Source organism: Echeneis naucrates, chromosome 9 (assembly GCF_900963305.1).
Source record: "Echeneis naucrates chromosome 9, fEcheNa1.1, whole genome shotgun sequence".
Taxonomy (NCBI): Eukaryota; Metazoa; Chordata; class Actinopteri; order Carangiformes; family Echeneidae; genus Echeneis; species Echeneis naucrates.
In genome coordinates, this window is record NC_042519.1 from 14,127,775 (window position 1) to 14,144,809 (window position 17,035).

General features: G+C 41.2%; 1 protein-coding gene across 4 annotated transcripts; it reads left to right on the forward strand.

Annotated features, from left to right (window-relative positions):
- Positions 1-4,129: 4,129 nt before the first annotated feature.
- Positions 4,130-16,564, forward strand: mapk4 (mitogen-activated protein kinase 4). Of its 4 annotated transcripts, XM_029510219.1 has the most exons (9): positions 4,130-5,019; positions 5,290-5,465; positions 9,684-9,828; positions 11,279-11,361; positions 11,628-11,706; positions 11,973-12,194; positions 12,413-12,420; positions 12,506-12,661; positions 12,945-16,564. In XM_029510219.1, exons 1-9 carry the CDS (start codon positions 4,653-4,655, stop codon positions 13,887-13,889), a joined length of 2,181 nt encoding a protein of 726 aa, XP_029366079.1. In that variant the 5' UTR covers positions 4,130-4,652; the 3' UTR covers positions 13,890-16,564. The 4 variants fall into 4 exon arrangements, with proteins under 4 accessions (XP_029366079.1, XP_029366078.1, XP_029366081.1 ...); XM_029510218.1 differs by lacking the exon at positions 12,413-12,420 and having other exon boundaries at positions 11,973-12,202; XM_029510221.1 differs by lacking the exon at positions 12,413-12,420 and having other exon boundaries at positions 11,973-12,202; positions 12,602-12,661.
- Positions 16,565-17,035: the final 471 nt, after the last annotated feature.

The window sequence follows — 17,035 nt, forward strand, 5'->3', positions numbered from 1 at the left end:
AGTGACATAAAATCACCAGAATTTGAGACCGAAGTGTTTTATTTGTTTTTATGCCTTTGTGATCGTGGATGCACTTTTGATCTGTGCCAGATCTATTTGAGTCCCAGTGCCAGACAAATATCGCAGAAGCATCAAAAGCGCTGTTTACATCATGTGTGCAATTATTTTAATCTCATCATCAGTAATCATTGGAAGTATGCACCTTTCCTTTGATTAGCAGAAACATTTTTGTGGCGCATTAAAGCAGAAGAAAACATACTTTCAGTAATAGATTACTGTAAACGGGTTTTTGTTTTTCTGTTACTGAATAAAAACATCTGGAAAGAAACTTTGCTCTGGTGTAGCTGCAACAAAAGTATTCATCAATTTCCTTTCTACTACATTCCATCCCTGAACCTCTCTTATCTCACAACACGCAAGAAACGCTACACACCTGGAACACAAAAAGTCTCATGCATACACACATCACAGAGGAGGCAACGAATTTCTACAAAGTCAGTGTTTTGGAGTAGCCAAGTCTCTGTCACTTTCAATGTTCAAACCATACCTGTTTTCTGATTATAACTTACCCTCAGTAATCAGAAATGAACCACTGATCCATCATCAACTTCAACCAGTGATTCATCAGACGACTGCTTCTCCCTTTAATTTAGCCCAAAAGTGGCCTACAAAATAGTGAAGTAAAAGGAGCTATAAAAAGTCTATTTTAATTAGTTGACATGACTTTCTATATATAACTGACACAAATAAAGACCTTCTCTTCATTTGTGCGATCTTTCATCTCCAATCTAGATATCCTCTGGCCTCAGTAATGTATGTCTGGCTCCGATGTCTTGCTGAGAGAAGGGAGCGACATGTTTCACACTGCTGTCAGAGTCGAGATGCTGTGGCTCACTGTTACAGGCATCATGCACGCTGTCACACTTCTAACAGAGATGGCATGAGAAAAATCCTTTCTTCCTTAACATCAGGGTGCAATTTTACACAGGGTTCATTACTTTAGATTACCTTTGGCTCTCCTCTCTGTTAATCCCTGCAGCCGAATCACCTCTGCATATTTATTAAAATGTATATTATATTCGCTGACCCATCTTCTCTTTTGTTCATGTTTTTCTCACTGCACTGACTCTTTTATATAACCCCCCTCTACTAACCACAGATGACGAGACTGTATTTTATCATCTGTATTTTATAAAATACAGCCTGATGCCACACCAAACACTGGAGGAACTTCTGTTTTTGCTCTCCATCTTTGTGAAAGCCTGCAACACTGCATCGAACTTACTGAAGTCATTGGCATTGGTTTTGGGAAAAGTAACAGAATGTGAATAGTACCAATACTATCGCAGAGGTACAGCCAACTGGACAAGTCGTCTGTGATTTCACAGAAATGACATGCTTATACAAGCTTTTCATTTTCACTCTCTCTATGACTGCATCTCCCACAGGTCCTTAACATGGCACCTTCCTTCTGTTAATATTCAAATATGCATTCACTACCAACATAAAAGCGCCATCATAAATTCTGTGCTTGTCAGGATGACAAAAGATCAAGGTGGAGGTGTGTGTGTGTCTGTGTGTGGGAGTGTGTGTGTCTGTGTGTGGGAGTGGGGGGGTTATATAAATATCTTCACACTAGTTTGACTGATTGATTGTGTCCCTAACTTTTATATAATCTTGTAGTTTTTCATGTTTTGTTTTGGTTTTTTATAGACCTAAACTGGGCGACAGAGAGAGAGAGAGGTACTCCATCATTTGTGGTGCAGTGTGTGAGGCTGTGTGAAGACACACACACACTCCGGTCTACATGCAGGGTGATGCCTCCTCTCCTCCGCTCCCTCCCTCTCCGGATCACTCCTCCAAAGCGCTGACAGGGAGCGGACAGTGGCCCATAATAACTGCTTCATTTCGGCGGACCCCTCCTCCTCCTCCTCCTCCTCCCGGACCAGACCCGTTGCCTGCTGGTACTGTATCCTCTGAATCACACACACAGCCGGAGAAGCGGTCGTGCTTCACTTTCTTGTGCCTCCTTCGCAGGACCTGTATCTCTGGATCTCTGGCTCTTTGTCTCTGCGGCAGAAACACTCCGGTGAGTAGGCTGCTGATGCAGGCTGCTGTTATCTTCGCGTGTATCTCTCGCTTGTTGTTGTTGTTTTTTTTTTTTGTTTTTTTTTGTGTGTGTGTGTGTTTGTTTTGTTTCCAACACCGAGCAGGCGCTTGAGATAGATGAGATAAAGTGAGGCTTGTTTGAGTCGATGGAAGGTGGCACAAGGCCGCTGGCACACTTTTCCTCCCTCTGTCTTGTTTTTGGAGAAGGGGCTTCATGTTGTATGGGAGTCCCGGTGTTTCGTTGTGTCGGAGGGGCGTTACTGGCACACAAAGGCAGCTGCACGGATCCTGCGTGCAGGGAGGATGCTGAGGAGAAACTGGCTTAATGTCTGCTGGGAAAGCACGGTTTAAAAGAGAGAGAGAGAGAGAGGAGGGAAGAAAGAAAACACATGTAGGGACACAGAGGCAGACTCACAAAGCAAAGCCAGAGTACTACACGGTTTGTTCACATCCCGGTGGGTTTGGGTCAGGGGAGAGTTTCATTGTTTTATAAGAATGGTGTTTGAAGCCAGGGTGATATCTGTCATTTCTCAATAAATCCAATCAAATTCAAGCATCCTATTTCACCGGATAAAGGGACGGCTAATGATTCTTCCTTTTAAAAATGTATTCCTGCCACATAAACTGAAGAAATATGGGTAATAGATGCTCAGTGAGAACACCAAGTGCCTTCTCCAACCGTTATGCATTATTTATAAAGTTAGCTCAGTGCTGCACCTCCCACCCAGCACACTGTCATTGCTCTGTCTCTCTCACCTTATGCTTCAGCCTCTAACAGCCAGCCTGACTGAGGGGGAACTTGAATATTTTTATGGTTGGTTTGAAGGCTGTTAAAGAGCATTTGTGATGTGATGGCTCCGCCATGTCTAGAACACTTACCCCTGCCCCCCAGGCCTTTGACAGCAGAGAGATTTGTTTTATGGAGTGATGAATTGTTTGAATTCTTAGTGCAGAAGTGTAGGGGATGTGAGAAAGTCAATGTTTATGTTTTTTTGGTTTTTTTTTAACCACAATCTGACCTTCCCAGGGGTGGAAATAACAGCTGTAATGGCAAAAAAATGCACCAGGAACAAATTATAGCATAAACTTTAACCTTACATTGAAGAAAGCGGCCACCATGCTACTCTGTTCCATTCTGTCTCTGCGACACCAGCAGCTTCATAGCTGAAATTTATTGATTTGATGTGAAGATCCTCTCTAAGGATATTAAGTAGCTTGTGTAGATTAGGTTACATTTCCATTCAGTGTTGCGTAATGGTATCTCTTTTGCGACACAGGCACTGTTCACACACAAAGGAGCTGTGGCTGTGTAACTTTTACCTTTATCTTCCTTGTCTGTCTGTTCTATGCTCTGCCCATTTTCTCTCTTCCTCTCCAGGAACACCAGCAACAGATGTGCTGGGCGGCACAGCTAATAGCACTCCACACAGCAATATGATGCTTACATTCATGAGAAGGCGACAGAAAGCAGATTACTGACAGATTAAAACCCACATGCACACACAGAAGATAGCACAGCTCCAGGATTTGACCGCTGAAGCTCCCTCTGAATGAACTTGTGCTGCTGCCTGACTGACCGAGACACTCTGCTGTCATGGAAGAAGAGGAGGAGCCAACTGAGTCTCAATGAATTTAAAATACACCTCCCCTCTCTTGCCTCAGCACTGAAGGATTTGACTTGCTGATGAGGATTACAGACAAGAAAGAGGAGCACAGAGCCAGCCGTCCGCCTGTTGCTGTCCCATGGTGCATCTACACATGTAAGAGCGGGATCAGCCGCACAGAGGGCTGTTTCTATGGATACGCCTGCCCTGAGTAGTATTAATAAGACTCACTGATATTCTGACTATCTGTGCACAAAGAGGGTACAGTGAGAGATTAGATGTCCATCCCTGCAGTATACAATAACATCTGCGGAGCAGTTAAAGACGTCATTAAGTGGTTTTTTTTTTTTTTTTTTTTTTTACATGAGATGTAAATGCTTTACCAGTACGTGTTTAAACATGTGTGTAGACAAACACTGACTGAAACAAATGTTAGCTTTCTTTCTGCTTATTTTCCTATATTTTGATCCTTTTTGAGGCTCTGTTGTTTTTTGTTTTTTTGTTGTTTTTTTTTTTGGGTCAATCCTCATCATAAATGCCTCCAAAATCTGTTAAAATGTGACCATTATCGAAAAATGCTTTAATAAAAGGGTGTTTTATTACACCAGACAAATCCAGAAAGTGAATCGATGCCCAAAGAAACTGCTTCCTTGGCCTGAAGAAATTTTTTTGTATTTTCAAGCCTGCTTTCAGAAGAAATTTCCATCTTTCTTCAAGCTAGTTGTGATTTTTTTTATACATGAAAACAGGCATCTACATGCACCTGCTATCCAAAGAGAAGTCAGATGACAAGTTAAGATTCCAGACTCACCAGCAAGATGTGGCATTATGTGCATCTCATGACAACAAAGTAGTTTTAATATAGAAACATCCATCAAGTGCATCAAACTACCTGAAAGCTACCTTCCTCTGTGTCTAACACATTTACACTGAGCTATCATGGCCAGAAATGACACCCCCCTCTTCCTCCATGGCTTTGACCTCAGTGGCCACTTCACTGACCTTCGACCTCTCGGCACAGGTGTCACTGGCCTGGTACTCTCAGCAGTGGACCAGCGCAATGGACAACGTGTGGCAATTAAAAAGCTGGTGATGCGTGATGCTGTGACAGTGAAACATGCCCTCCGGGAGGTCAAAATCACACAACGGCTGTGCCACGAAAATGTGGTCCAGGTTCATGAGGTTTTGGCACCGTATGGGCGGCCACTTCCCCAAGACCCAACCCAGCTCAGTGCCCTGTACATAGTGCAAGAGTGCATGGAGACAGATATGGCTCGACTGCTGGAACAAGGACCGCTACCGACAGGTATGAGGGCAAAGAGTGGGGCGGGGATTTTGTCTTCCTACTCCTTGGCCAGTTATATTTACACTGTGATTTACTGGATTCAAAAGAAATCTCTTTGAGGCATTGTTTGTACAATAAATGTCCAACCTGAAGTTTACAACCATAAATGAAATATAACAAATGAAGTCCAAATAAAGAGAAGAAAAAGATGTAGCTCAGTTATGAATACATTTTGTATTTACAAGGCTACATTGAGTGATATCCTTATGTCTGACTTTTGCCTTGGAACAGGTCACACTACTCTGCTGTTCTACCAGCTGCTGAGAGGACTGAAGTTCATCCACTCAGCTAACGTCCTGCACAGAGACCTAAAGCCTGCCAACATATTCATAAACACCGACCAGCTGCTGCTCAAAATCGGAGACTTCGGACTGGCAAGGATAGTAGATCCTCACTATTCTCACAAGGTAACAGTGAGGAGCACAATAACCTCTCACTGCATGCATACGCACAAAGCCATCTACTGCAAGGACACTCAAATGCCAAGTTTCCTTTGTCAAGTTTAAAGGTTATGAATAATTGGCCAAGTACACTATTAGCTGTACTTCTTCGATGACAAAGAATGACTAAATATCACATATTAAATAGAGTTTCAGATTAGTCAATCAGACAGGTATAAGCCTTTATAGACATAACCTAATTACTCTTCCTTATTTTTATTGGCCTATATAAATTCAGGCAATATGCAAAACTGAATTGTAACAAGAGGCCAATAAATGCCAGTGTTTTCATTTGGTTCAATATTGCTTCTCAATATGATCTTGTTATGAATTCATAATCCAATCCGTAGATCTTTAAATGCCTGTACGGAGAATGCAGGACAATCACACTTTTCGAAACATGCTCTGAGTAATGATACTCTGAAGAAAAACAGTCAGCAAATTCCATCCAGTTAGGAGGATGTTTGATTCTTATCACTGTTCTGATAGTTTTAATGATGGGTGAGGTTTGGAAGAATACTGTAATATTAGACTTTAGTCCTAAGCTGAGGCCCAGGTGTGGTTTACAGGCAGCAGTGCTCAAGCCCTTGTCTTTGTGTAGCAGTGGATACATGACAGTATGTGATACTGTTGCAGTAGAAACCTATATAGAATCAGTAAGATGGCACACATGTTTTTGTCTGCCTCACAATTCGAACAGAGCAATTTATCCGTCTGTCTGTTTGGCGTCCTTTCAGTGGGTTAGGGTTAGGTTAGGGTTCTTCGGCATTCCAGGTCTGATTCATTCATTCAAAATTATATTGGCAGGCCAGATGCAGCCAGGACGTGTGTTAATGCTGCAGCTCTTAGACAGATTCTGCAAGTTGTAACTGTTTTGAAGCCAAACTCTTGGTAGTTTTGCTCTCTCTGATTACTCATCTCCATGTCTGACTTTGTTGACCTGTGTCTTTCACAATAGGCCTCTCTAATACAAACCCTGGTATTACACCTTGCGCCCAAAGCTGGTATCAGGTTTAATGCTATTGAAACCCTCTAATTAGCTTGTTGGCAGTAGCTGAGGACAACTTAGATATTATTGTCACAGTTTACAGCCACTTTGTCCTGCTATACTGTATTATCTCTGAGAATCCCACAGCTGTGCTCTTAACCCTAGCTGCGTATGTGTGTGTGTGTGTGTTTGTTTGTGTTTGTGTGTTTGTGTGTTTTATGGGTCTGTGCATGCGGAGTGGAGTTCTAGTGAAAGGCGATCTTTGTCAGCCCAGAGCACGGGACTGAGGAACAGCTGGGTGCAGACACAGGGGGTGCATTTGGAGGGGAGACGAGGGGAGGAAGAATGACAGGAGAAGGCAAAAAACAGGAATAACAGTGAGAAATACTGAGTCATGAAAGAGTTGAGAGAAAGAAAGGTGAGAAGAACCAAGAAGAGGAATTAGCAGGAGGGTTTGTTAAGAGCAAAAAGTGAGAGAAATATGATTGTAGTTTGGATTGTTGTGACGGCAGAAACAAGGTCTGCATGTCGTCCACACGCTTTTGTATCTCACTCAAAGAACAAAATGTTCAGACTGATCTGCACTGACATAGATAGATAGAGAGATAAAATTAAATGTTTACATGGCTCTAATTTGGCTTTTGTGAGTTAATTTGGAGTCTGTCCCAGCTCAGTTTGTCATTGTTCATTAGCATAAAATAGCATTTCCAGATTTATGTGGGTATGATGATGTGTGTGTGAGATGGTGCTGGGCTATTTATGATGCAGTGTTGACACCAAAGCAGATGCCTACGGTGAATGTGAAAGCATCTTCTCTTTTATTTAATAATGCAGCGCCAACAAGCTGCTTTCAAACATTCTGTGGCAACGGTCATGAGCAGGTCTCACTTCAGCTGTAATGGAAATTCATAGACAGCATTGAATTTCTCATTGGCCTCTAAAACTACCCTAGTGGGTCATTCATATTGCACCCAAACAGTTTTTACATCACAGTCGACCTTCACGGTTTTTGCTGTGTGACGTTTGGCAGTAAAATTGACTGGTATAGATTTGCTGAATGATCTGCTCCCTTTTCAGTTAACTCCGATCTTCTTCTGGGTGCCTGTCATTTGAGATCTTAGAACCCCTACTGTATCTGCTGTGGTCAGGGTATCATCATGGGAGTTTTGTCAGCACTCTGACTCTGCAGTGAATTGAAATTACGGATCTGTGTAGAAGTGTTCTTCTGACTACATAGACACACATTTACTCAGGTGGAGGGAGATGACACAGAGGTTGAGAGGAGAGAGAAGGAAAACAGAGGCAAGCAATTGTGATTACTATTGTTTACAGTCTGTAGTGGTAGGAACTTTGTGCTTCTGTGAGCGTGTTTATGTGAATGTCACCTTCTGATGCTGTGCAAGATCCGCCCAGAAATTATTCATGATGTGGATGAAAGACAGAGAAAGGCAGGGAGTGTAAGGTTGTAAATTAGGAGAGAAAAAGTATGTGAAACGAAAAGATGATAAGGTGAGAAGGACAAACGGAGCATTTCAGTAAGTGACAGGTGAAAATGAAAAAAATCACCTCAGTGGAATAGTAGGTGGCAAGAAGGGATGGATGAAATAGGTGAGAATGGTGGTGAGGAAAACAGGAGTGGTGAAAACAAAAGATGGGGTTAAGTATGAAAGAGAAGAAACAAGCCAAGGCAGAGATAAGATTAATGGAGACAAAGCACGGAAGGAAGAAAGCAGGAAGAAAGCAGGAAGGCAGACACAAGCAAAAATATCTAAAAAAACCCCCCAAACTTTTATATTGGTAAACAGGTGTGACCCTAACCCTAACCCTGTGACCCTAAAGTCTGAAGTGTTTACAAATATAAACATAGCTTAGTAATATCTATAGTAATATCTATGAAAAATATAAATGTTTCTAAAGCAATTTCCAAAGCTTTTCTATGATTTGACAGTAAACTGTATAAAATACACTTGTCGGGAAGTTGAACTGAGAGCTCAGATGTAGAGAATGTAGGGGAGGAAGGAAAGACGAACAGACAGATAGAAGACAAGCTGCGTGCATGTTTGTCAGGCCGTCCTTGAGCACTCAGCATCTGTTTGTGCTCTGTCATCTCTGAGCACACAGGGGGCTGCATAAAGGGGAAGGTGAAGTGAAGGCAGAGTAGGAGAGCGGATGGGATGGAAAGGAAAGGAAAAGAAGAAAGCAGAGGTGCATAGGTGAAAAAAGAATAGAGAGGGAGAGACACTATGGTTTAAGGTAGTGAAATATTCTCATTTTATAACTTATAATTCGTAGCTACTTCACGGTTCTGTTTATGACTGAATGCACTGTATCCTGCAGAAACTCCGGTTTCCTCCCACAGTCCAAAGACATGCATGTGAAGGCTGATTGGTGACTCTATATTGCCCGTAGGTCTGAGTGTGAGTGTGAGTGGTTGTTTGTCTCTGTTTGTCAGTCTGTCTGTGTGTCAGCCCTGAATGGACCGGTGGCCTGTCCAGGGTGTACCCCGCCCTCGCCTGGAACGTTGGCTGGGATTGGCTCCAGCACCCTTGTGACCCTTACGGATAAGCATAGCATAACGTAGCATCAGTATGCACACAGATGTGGAACCAATGTAACACCCTAGAATATGTTGGAATGAAGTCTGTAGGCTTCTATTATATCTAGTAAGACATTTAAAGCCATGAACAGAAAGTAAGATTTGGAGATATAAGAGGTCAAGAAAAGAATAGAAATGTGATTCAAATGTGATTGGCATGATTGGCATGGTGAGATTTGTTTAAATCTTTACAGACAAATGCAAGAACCCAGTAACTGGAGGCACAAATTTGAGGGAATAATTTCTGCTGGGGAGTGTATTCTGAATCCAACATCATGTAGCTGACGTAACAGGATAAAGTCTTTGTGGGTGTCAGTCAAAATATCCCATTCAGACATGCAGTCTCAAATTTATTTTTCATAGGTCACATTACTGAGGCTTTCACTTCAACAAAAAGGACTAACAGTACATTGCCCATTAGATTGTGATGAATATGTGAAATTTGAACACTTTGTTCAGAAGGAAGTGGACTCAGACATGCAGTAACATGCCAATAGATTGCATGATCATCACTAGGATAACCACAGTATAGTTCCTGTCTCATAATTCTTTTTCCATGCTCCCATATTTCTCTCACTCACTCCTTCACCTCCTTCTCCAGGGCTATCTGTCTGAGGGTCTTGTGACAAAGTGGTATTGCTCTCCCCGTCTGCTCCTGTCCCCTAATAACTACACCAAGGCCATAGACATGTGGGCTGCGGGCTGCATACTGGCTGAGATGCTCACTGGTCGCATGCTGTTTGCAGGTTTGTCTCCACCAAAATATTGCCATTAAGAATCTGATGTCTAACAGAAATATATTGATATTGTTTACAGTTCATTTAATCACATAGTGAAAGTATTGATCATATCGTTAGTATTTAGAAAACACATTACTCAGAAAGATGTCTCGGAAATGTCACATTTCTCCTCATTTGGTTGTTTTATTGTGTTCTGACAAAGGGGAAAATAACATGAAACTAAAAATGAACTTTTATTTTTCACAGCCTCCATTATGTGAAAATAAAGACACAGTGATGTGTCACTCTTGCGTGCCCAGCCTAAGTGTAGCTGAAATCAGGATTACTTGACGAGCTCAGGTGAAACATGATATTTGCATTGTCCTTGTTCGGTATAAACTTATAGAAAAGCACCTTTCTACAAAGATACAGAGAAAAAAGGGGTTCTTAAAAGCTGTATCACAGTAGAAACTGACATCAAGTAAAAGCTCAGGAACTATTTTCTTTGCAGTGTCCTCCACCAAAGACACTTTATTCTTTTTCTGCAGGCTACTTCTTTGCCTGAGCAGAATAACAATGACGATTAAGGAATTTTCACTGTCTGAAGCCTCATAACAGGCTGACTTGAACTCTACTAGAGCACCACACCACAGGGGACACGAAAGAATAAACTCAAAAATGGCATCAGCTTCTCTGTGTTTCTCTCTGCTAGATTTTCAAACATCAAGTGACAGAGGTGTTTGCCTTTCTTTTTTCCAAAACATTATAGCTTTCATTGCACAATATGTTTTTGTTTGCCTGAGAGGAAGCAGTGCACTTTCATCTAAATATAACTGCTGGCTCTCATCTTGAAGAGGTCAATGTACTGATATTGCACCACCTGCTGGTGTCCATCAGCTGGAAGGAGACAGTTAAAGGGCAGCTAAACTGTGTACGCAATGGGTGGAAATATACTGCACTCTTCTCTCTTTTCATTTCTAGCTATGCCTCAATCAGTGACCCAGCTTTATTTTTTTCTCCATTAGCTTGTCAAGGATAGAGTAAACTTTGGGATGTCTACCGCAGTTGAGCTTGAGTATATTTGACTCCTTTCATGTTGTCTACAATCCTGAAAACAAACAAAAGGTTGATGCCAAAGTGTATGGAGTTTAATTGGGCCAGGATCAGGTCAAACTGGAGCAAATATCTCCAGGAGGGTATTGGAGGAGTATTTTTGTACTATCCTGTCTAACAGGTTTCACTGTGGCACTATGGACATTAATATTCCCTGGTACGCATACACACATGTGCACACATATATGCACACAAGTACATGCCAACATGTATAGAGAAATGAGTTTGTTATCCTGCCATTTCTTTTCACCTGACATCTCTGACCTCCTTGTAATGACTCTAATTGGCCACCATTTTTTCTCCTTATGTAACTGATCTTTAGTCTTGTCTCTGCTTGTCTCTGATTGGCTGGTCCCCTCTGCAGGCGCTCATGAGCTGGAGCAGATGCAGCTGATTCTTGACTCAGTGCCGGTGCTGAGAGAAGAGGACAGACAGGACCTGCTACAGGTAACGCCTCAGTGGTTGCTGCAAGTTATATGTCTGGAAGCAGTTTGTTATTGTCATGTTATGTCTGCAGCTTTCCACATTCAAGGTCAAACACGGTCCTACCTAACAGGAGCCCTTCTTATGTGTTGTTTTAATCGTTCAAACCAATGAAAAAGGAATTACTTAGTGAAACTGCATTTATTTTACAAATAAATCAATGAATTATAGACATATCCACAAAATGATGCACATATGATGCACATTCACCACACTGCTATCTTTCCCAGGTAATGCCTTCATATATCTCTCATGGATGGAAAGTGAAGAAACCCTTCTCTGAGTTGCTGCCTGAATTGAATTTTCAAGGTGAGAAGAAAGAAAACCCAACAGTGGGAAGAAGAGGAAGGTCAAGCAGTATAAAATAAAACTGAGGGCAAACATAAGTAATAGAAAATGTGACAAGAAAAAGAAATGTGAAAGCCGGAGCTTCTCTGGGTAATAAAGGATAGAGAGTAGAGGGTAGAAGTCCAGTGGTCCCAGATTTGATCATTTAGAGGGTCAAAGTTGCTATATTTTATTTCTTGTCATCTTTCTCCCTCACTTACCTGTCCTACCTCTTCCTCCCATCTCAGCCGTGGACTTCCTTCAGCGTATCTTGACCTTTAACCCCATGGACCGGCTGACAGCAGAAGCGGCACTGTCCCATCCTTTCCTCAAGCACTATTCCTGTCCAGAGGATGAGCCTACCTCTTCACATCCCTTCCACATTGAGGACGAACTGGAAGACAGCCTCATCACAGAGCAGAGCCTCAGCAACAGCAACAGTCAGGTGTCCAGCATTCACTGGGACAGGTGTGTAGATGTAATTAAATGTTAAAAAACTGAATTTGCTGTGACAAAATGAAGTCAGGTGACTGTGTGGTTTGAAATATATTTAGTTGTAGTCCTCCTAACCTTGGCTAGAATACCTTATTACAATGTAAGATAATTCAAACTCATTTAACATTTGTTTAACTTCCTGTTTAAAATTGAAGGTCAAATACTCATGAGCTTTGCAAGGAAATTTACTTAGATTCAAATGTAAAGCACTGAAAAACGTACATGTCCAAAGTGTAAAAATGTATTTGACAAAAAGAATCTGAATTCCTTCCTCTGCAGGTTTGAGAGTCTGTCAACAGATGTGTGCTGGCAGCAGTCAGGTGGGAGGTGCCACTGCATGCCCTCTGGCCATGCTAACTCTGACCTTGGAGACACGACAGAGGATGAAGAGGTGCAGCGGGACCCCCGGGCCAGTTCCACCTCGCTATTAGAGGAGGCTCAGGTTTTTCTTCTTTCTCTTCTTTTGCTGTCATTTCCCCAAAGATTTGTGTTCATGTGTAACCATGATTGTTATGGGTTTTTTATGAAGTGCACTGAAGTGTAATGAAAGCTCATTATTTTCCAAAAGGGCAGCATTATGTAGCAAATTGTTTGTGTTTGAAGAACTTTCTGTCGTCTTGATTTATCTGAACAAAATAAATCACCCATACTGTAGGACATTTACTATCTAATTACAATGAGTTAAAACAGAAGAAATTATGAGACTTAATCTTTCTGTTATATAGGTTGACCCACGCAAATATTCTCACAGTAGCTCAGCAGAGCGTTTCCTGGAAAACTCTCACTCCTCTTTGGAACGCGCCTGTGGTTCGGGATATGTGGACCTGGACTGTGGCCGCTCCTGTGACTACAAAGTGGGCTCGCCTTCATATCTGGATAAAATTGCCTGGAGGGAGGGCAAGCCTCAGCATTACTCAGAGCCTAAGCTGATATTGGGTCTGTCTCATTGGAAGCGTAACACTAACATCGTCCCTGTGCCTACTGAGCCTATTGGTGGCAGTGTGGAGTACCTGGGCGAGATGAAGCAGGATGAAGCGGAAGAGGAGGAGATGGGGGATTTATTCCAGGAAATCTCTCGCTGGGTGGAGAGGACCCAGTCTCGTCTGCACTCACCTAGTCCCAGTCCTTCTTTGGAGCCACATTCACCGTCCTGTTGCTCCTCCCCCCCTCTTCCTCTCTCCCCAACTGACCTCCCGACTCCAGTCTTCCACTACACAGAAGTTGTACAGCAACCATCAGCTGAATATGATGAATACAGACTAAGTCCATTTCCACCTGTCACATCTTCTTCTAAATTCATTCCATCATTTCTACCCTCATCTCCCACCTCTCCACTTCCTCCTTGTTCACCTCAAACAGTTTCATCCACCACCTCACCGCTTTTTCCTCCTCCAGAATCTCAGCCTCTCTCCTCCACTTCCTCCATTTCTCAGCCAGTTAATGATGACACCTTGGAGTCACTTCCTGTCAAGCAAAAAGAACGGCTTTTTGATCTGGATGTGTTCATATCCCGAGCACTGAAGCTGTGCAGACAAAATAAGGAGAAAGGAGACAGCAAAAAAGGTAAAGAGGGTGGGTGGAGGGAGGAAAACAAACAGCCAAACATTAGCCGAAAGGTGCCCAGGCTTCCAGAGCACAGGGCTCCACCACCACAGACCCCCAACTCTTGATGATGAACTATAGCTTCAGGCCTATCACGGTATAAGATCAGCAGAACTTCCAAATGTGCAAAGAGCTTGACATCAGGATATCTACGGCTGAATATGCTGCTTTAACATTCATTCTTAGTGTTAGCAGCTGCTCTCTTTTTGGTAACTAAAGCCACTTAACTAATCCTGCAGCTTCTACCCTCTCAGGTAAGAAGATCACAGAAAGCATATGGGTTAAATATAAATTAGCATGCTCAGCATTGCAAATATAAAAGACTTATTCTACCAGAGAATATTTAATCAGCTAATTAATTATCTTTTGATATTTCTGGTTTGGTATTGCTGGTTTAAAATGGGGAAAACTTTGGCTTCATGGATAGCAACTTATTCTATGACATAAACATCTGCAAATGGAGCAGCCATGCTTTTAACAAGAGTTATCCCAAATATTCATAACAGTAACTTACTGGAGAGGGATCGTTTTGTTTGTCCTTTTTTTTCAGCCATTGAGTGATTTCTTAAAAAGTCAGACTGTCTTCCAAAGGTGATGTTCACCAAATGATTGTGATACAGGAAATGCTTCCTCCACGTTTCTCTGAATGTATTAACACAAAAATTATTAGTGAAATCATCCTGTTGTTGTGTTAACTTCCCCGTGGTGACATATTGAGCTCAGTCAATGACACATGCCTTGTAAACTTGTATAAAACAGTTTTCATATTTAAGTCAATATTATATTTCTCAAGAATGTTGTCTTGATATTTTTTCCTCTGAAATATTCTCGTTCTCTTAGTTAGATACTAGAGCACAATTATATGTTAACTTAGAGTGAGTTGTATTTTGTTCAATGTGGAATGGTCCGTGATTATAATTTATGGTTATTCAGCAAACGGTGCTGTAGTTCCTACAGTAAACAGTTTCATATCCCATCTGTTTGATGCACCAGTAAAGGGCCATCATCTGCTGTACATTTACTGAAAACCTTCTTATGTGTACTCCATTTTTCTCACTTAAAAATTTGTCACAGAAAGCTAACCTATATTTTGAAGAATGTAGATCCTTTACAGCCTTTATAGAGAATGATTTGTACAAAAAAACTCTCAATGCTGCCCACTAACCATATTGATTTAGAGAAAATAAACAAAGTATATATTTTGAAATACTTTTATATCCCGCATGGTTGACCCGTGTCGAACCCTCCCACCTTTCAGAAGTTATCGATTTTAATTAATTAATTGATTCATTAATTAATTAAGGGTGTTGTCTTGTATCTCATACTCTTTCAATCAGGTTCAACTGACATTCACTTCACTTGTCAAACCAAGATGCTAATGGTGAGCATGTGGAAATGGCATGAAAATTCTTCTGCTGAGCGAGTTGTTGTCAAAAACCAAAACAGTTAAATCCATGTGCCTCTTAATCTCTAAACAGAGGGCAGTGCTTTCCCTCCCTCCCCTGTTGTACTGAAATGTAACTCACTGCTGTGGCTGTACACTTTGTGTATGTACAGCCCAAAGATTAGCGTTTGTGAGTTGTACAAACGCAATGGCTCAGCTGCTGATAGTAAGACACAATTCTGAGATGTAAAAAAGCTACAAAGCCCTAAAGTATGACATATTTTCTGCTAAGTGATCATTTAGTCCAGCATCTGATACCCATTCCGACTAGACCAACTTCCAGTCAGTTAGCAACAAGTCTTTCATTCCTAATTAAATATCAGTTTGAGACCCTCTCCATGCAGGCTTCATACAAAACATTATCCCTTTGTGTGCAGCATCCATACAAATAAATAAGAAACGTTTTTTTCTTTTTGTTTTGAAGCTTTTAAGCTTTTACTGTGTGGGCAACGTTGCGCTTAAAAGCTTGGCTTTCATAGTAGCTGCACCTTTCATAAACACTGTATACCAACATGCACAGGTTGTGACTAGAACATCACTTGCACAAAAATAGCATGACAACGACATCCAAGGGAACGAGCCATAATATGAATTGCTGACAGTGCAACTTGGATGATGCAACAAAAGCAGACATATTGTTATATATTCACAATAGATGTTAAGCACATTTAGAGTCACTAGCACAGCCTTAACTACAGGTTTTTCATAGTTACTACTGAAACTCCGCCACTGTCAGTGTAAATTTTTTAAGTGTTAACCGTAACTGGGTTGGGTTGCTGGACTAACTGACATAAGTGTTCAAATGTAAAAACCGTCCATTTTCTGGTCCAGAAACATTAAGCCGTTAATGAAAATGTATCAATTTGATAAAAGTTGTGTCGCTGTTAACTAATTAAAAAAATTTTTACCTGTGCGGGTGCTTGAAATTAAACATTGTACAGTTTCCTCTGCAGGTAACTTAAGCCAGCAATAACATCACTGATGTAGAACACAAACACACTGTAACTCGTTTGGTCACTGAGCCAATTATTTTAAGTGGGTGAAGCAATGTAGAAAATGTGCCTCTGTACACCTCAATGGTTCCAGCTTGCTGAATGTAACATATCTTCCTTTTGCATGGCTTCCACAGCTATTCATATTGCTTAAACTCTGTTGTTTTCATGATGTGTGACTTTGTGAAAGAGTAATAATTATGTGTACTCTTGTTTCTTTTGTATTCACACTTCTTTGAGGTTCCAGCTTCTCTTTTGGGAATCATTTTTAAATTGATTGATGGTATCTCTTTCTGCAGTTTCTGTTTTTGCTGGACAGTAAATAAAACAACAAAACTATTATTTGACCTCATATTGTCTGTGGTCCTGGTGTCATACCAATTCAGTTTAATCTTTTATTAATGATTATTTTGTATTTGATTATTGGTTATTGTTGTTCATGGGGACTATTTTGTTCCTTAGCTCAATACACTGAATTATTTATGACTCAGTTGCAATGCCTTCCCGATGGTTCAACAGGAATAGGAATGTAGGCATTGTAAACAGGCACAGACCATGAACAGCAAAAAAAAAATTTATATATATATATTTATATTTATTTAGGAGTTTTTCACAGGTGATGCCTGAATGAAAATTTTATTTTCCATGTCAGGCAGAAGAAATAAAGCAGAATGATCAACAGATAAGCAACAGAATAAGGGCAAGACATAAAAAGAAATGTGTTCAAAATTAACAGTCAAGTTCTTTATGGTAATTACGACAAACCAGCTTGGAGCCA

Bases quoted from the DNA above. Each gene is read 5' to 3' on its own strand.
- mapk4 (XM_029510218.1), top strand. From the start codon at position 4,653: ATGGCCAGAAATGACACCCCCCTCTTCCTCCATGGCTTTGACCTCAGT. The intron at 9,829-11,278 runs GTTTGTCTCCAC...TCCCCTCTGCAG, and splicing joins TGGTCGCATGCTGTTTGCAG to GCGCTCATGAGCTGGAGCAG. The intron at 11,362-11,627 runs GTAACGCCTCAG...TATCTTTCCCAG, and splicing joins ACAGACAGGACCTGCTACAG to GTAATGCCTTCATATATCTC.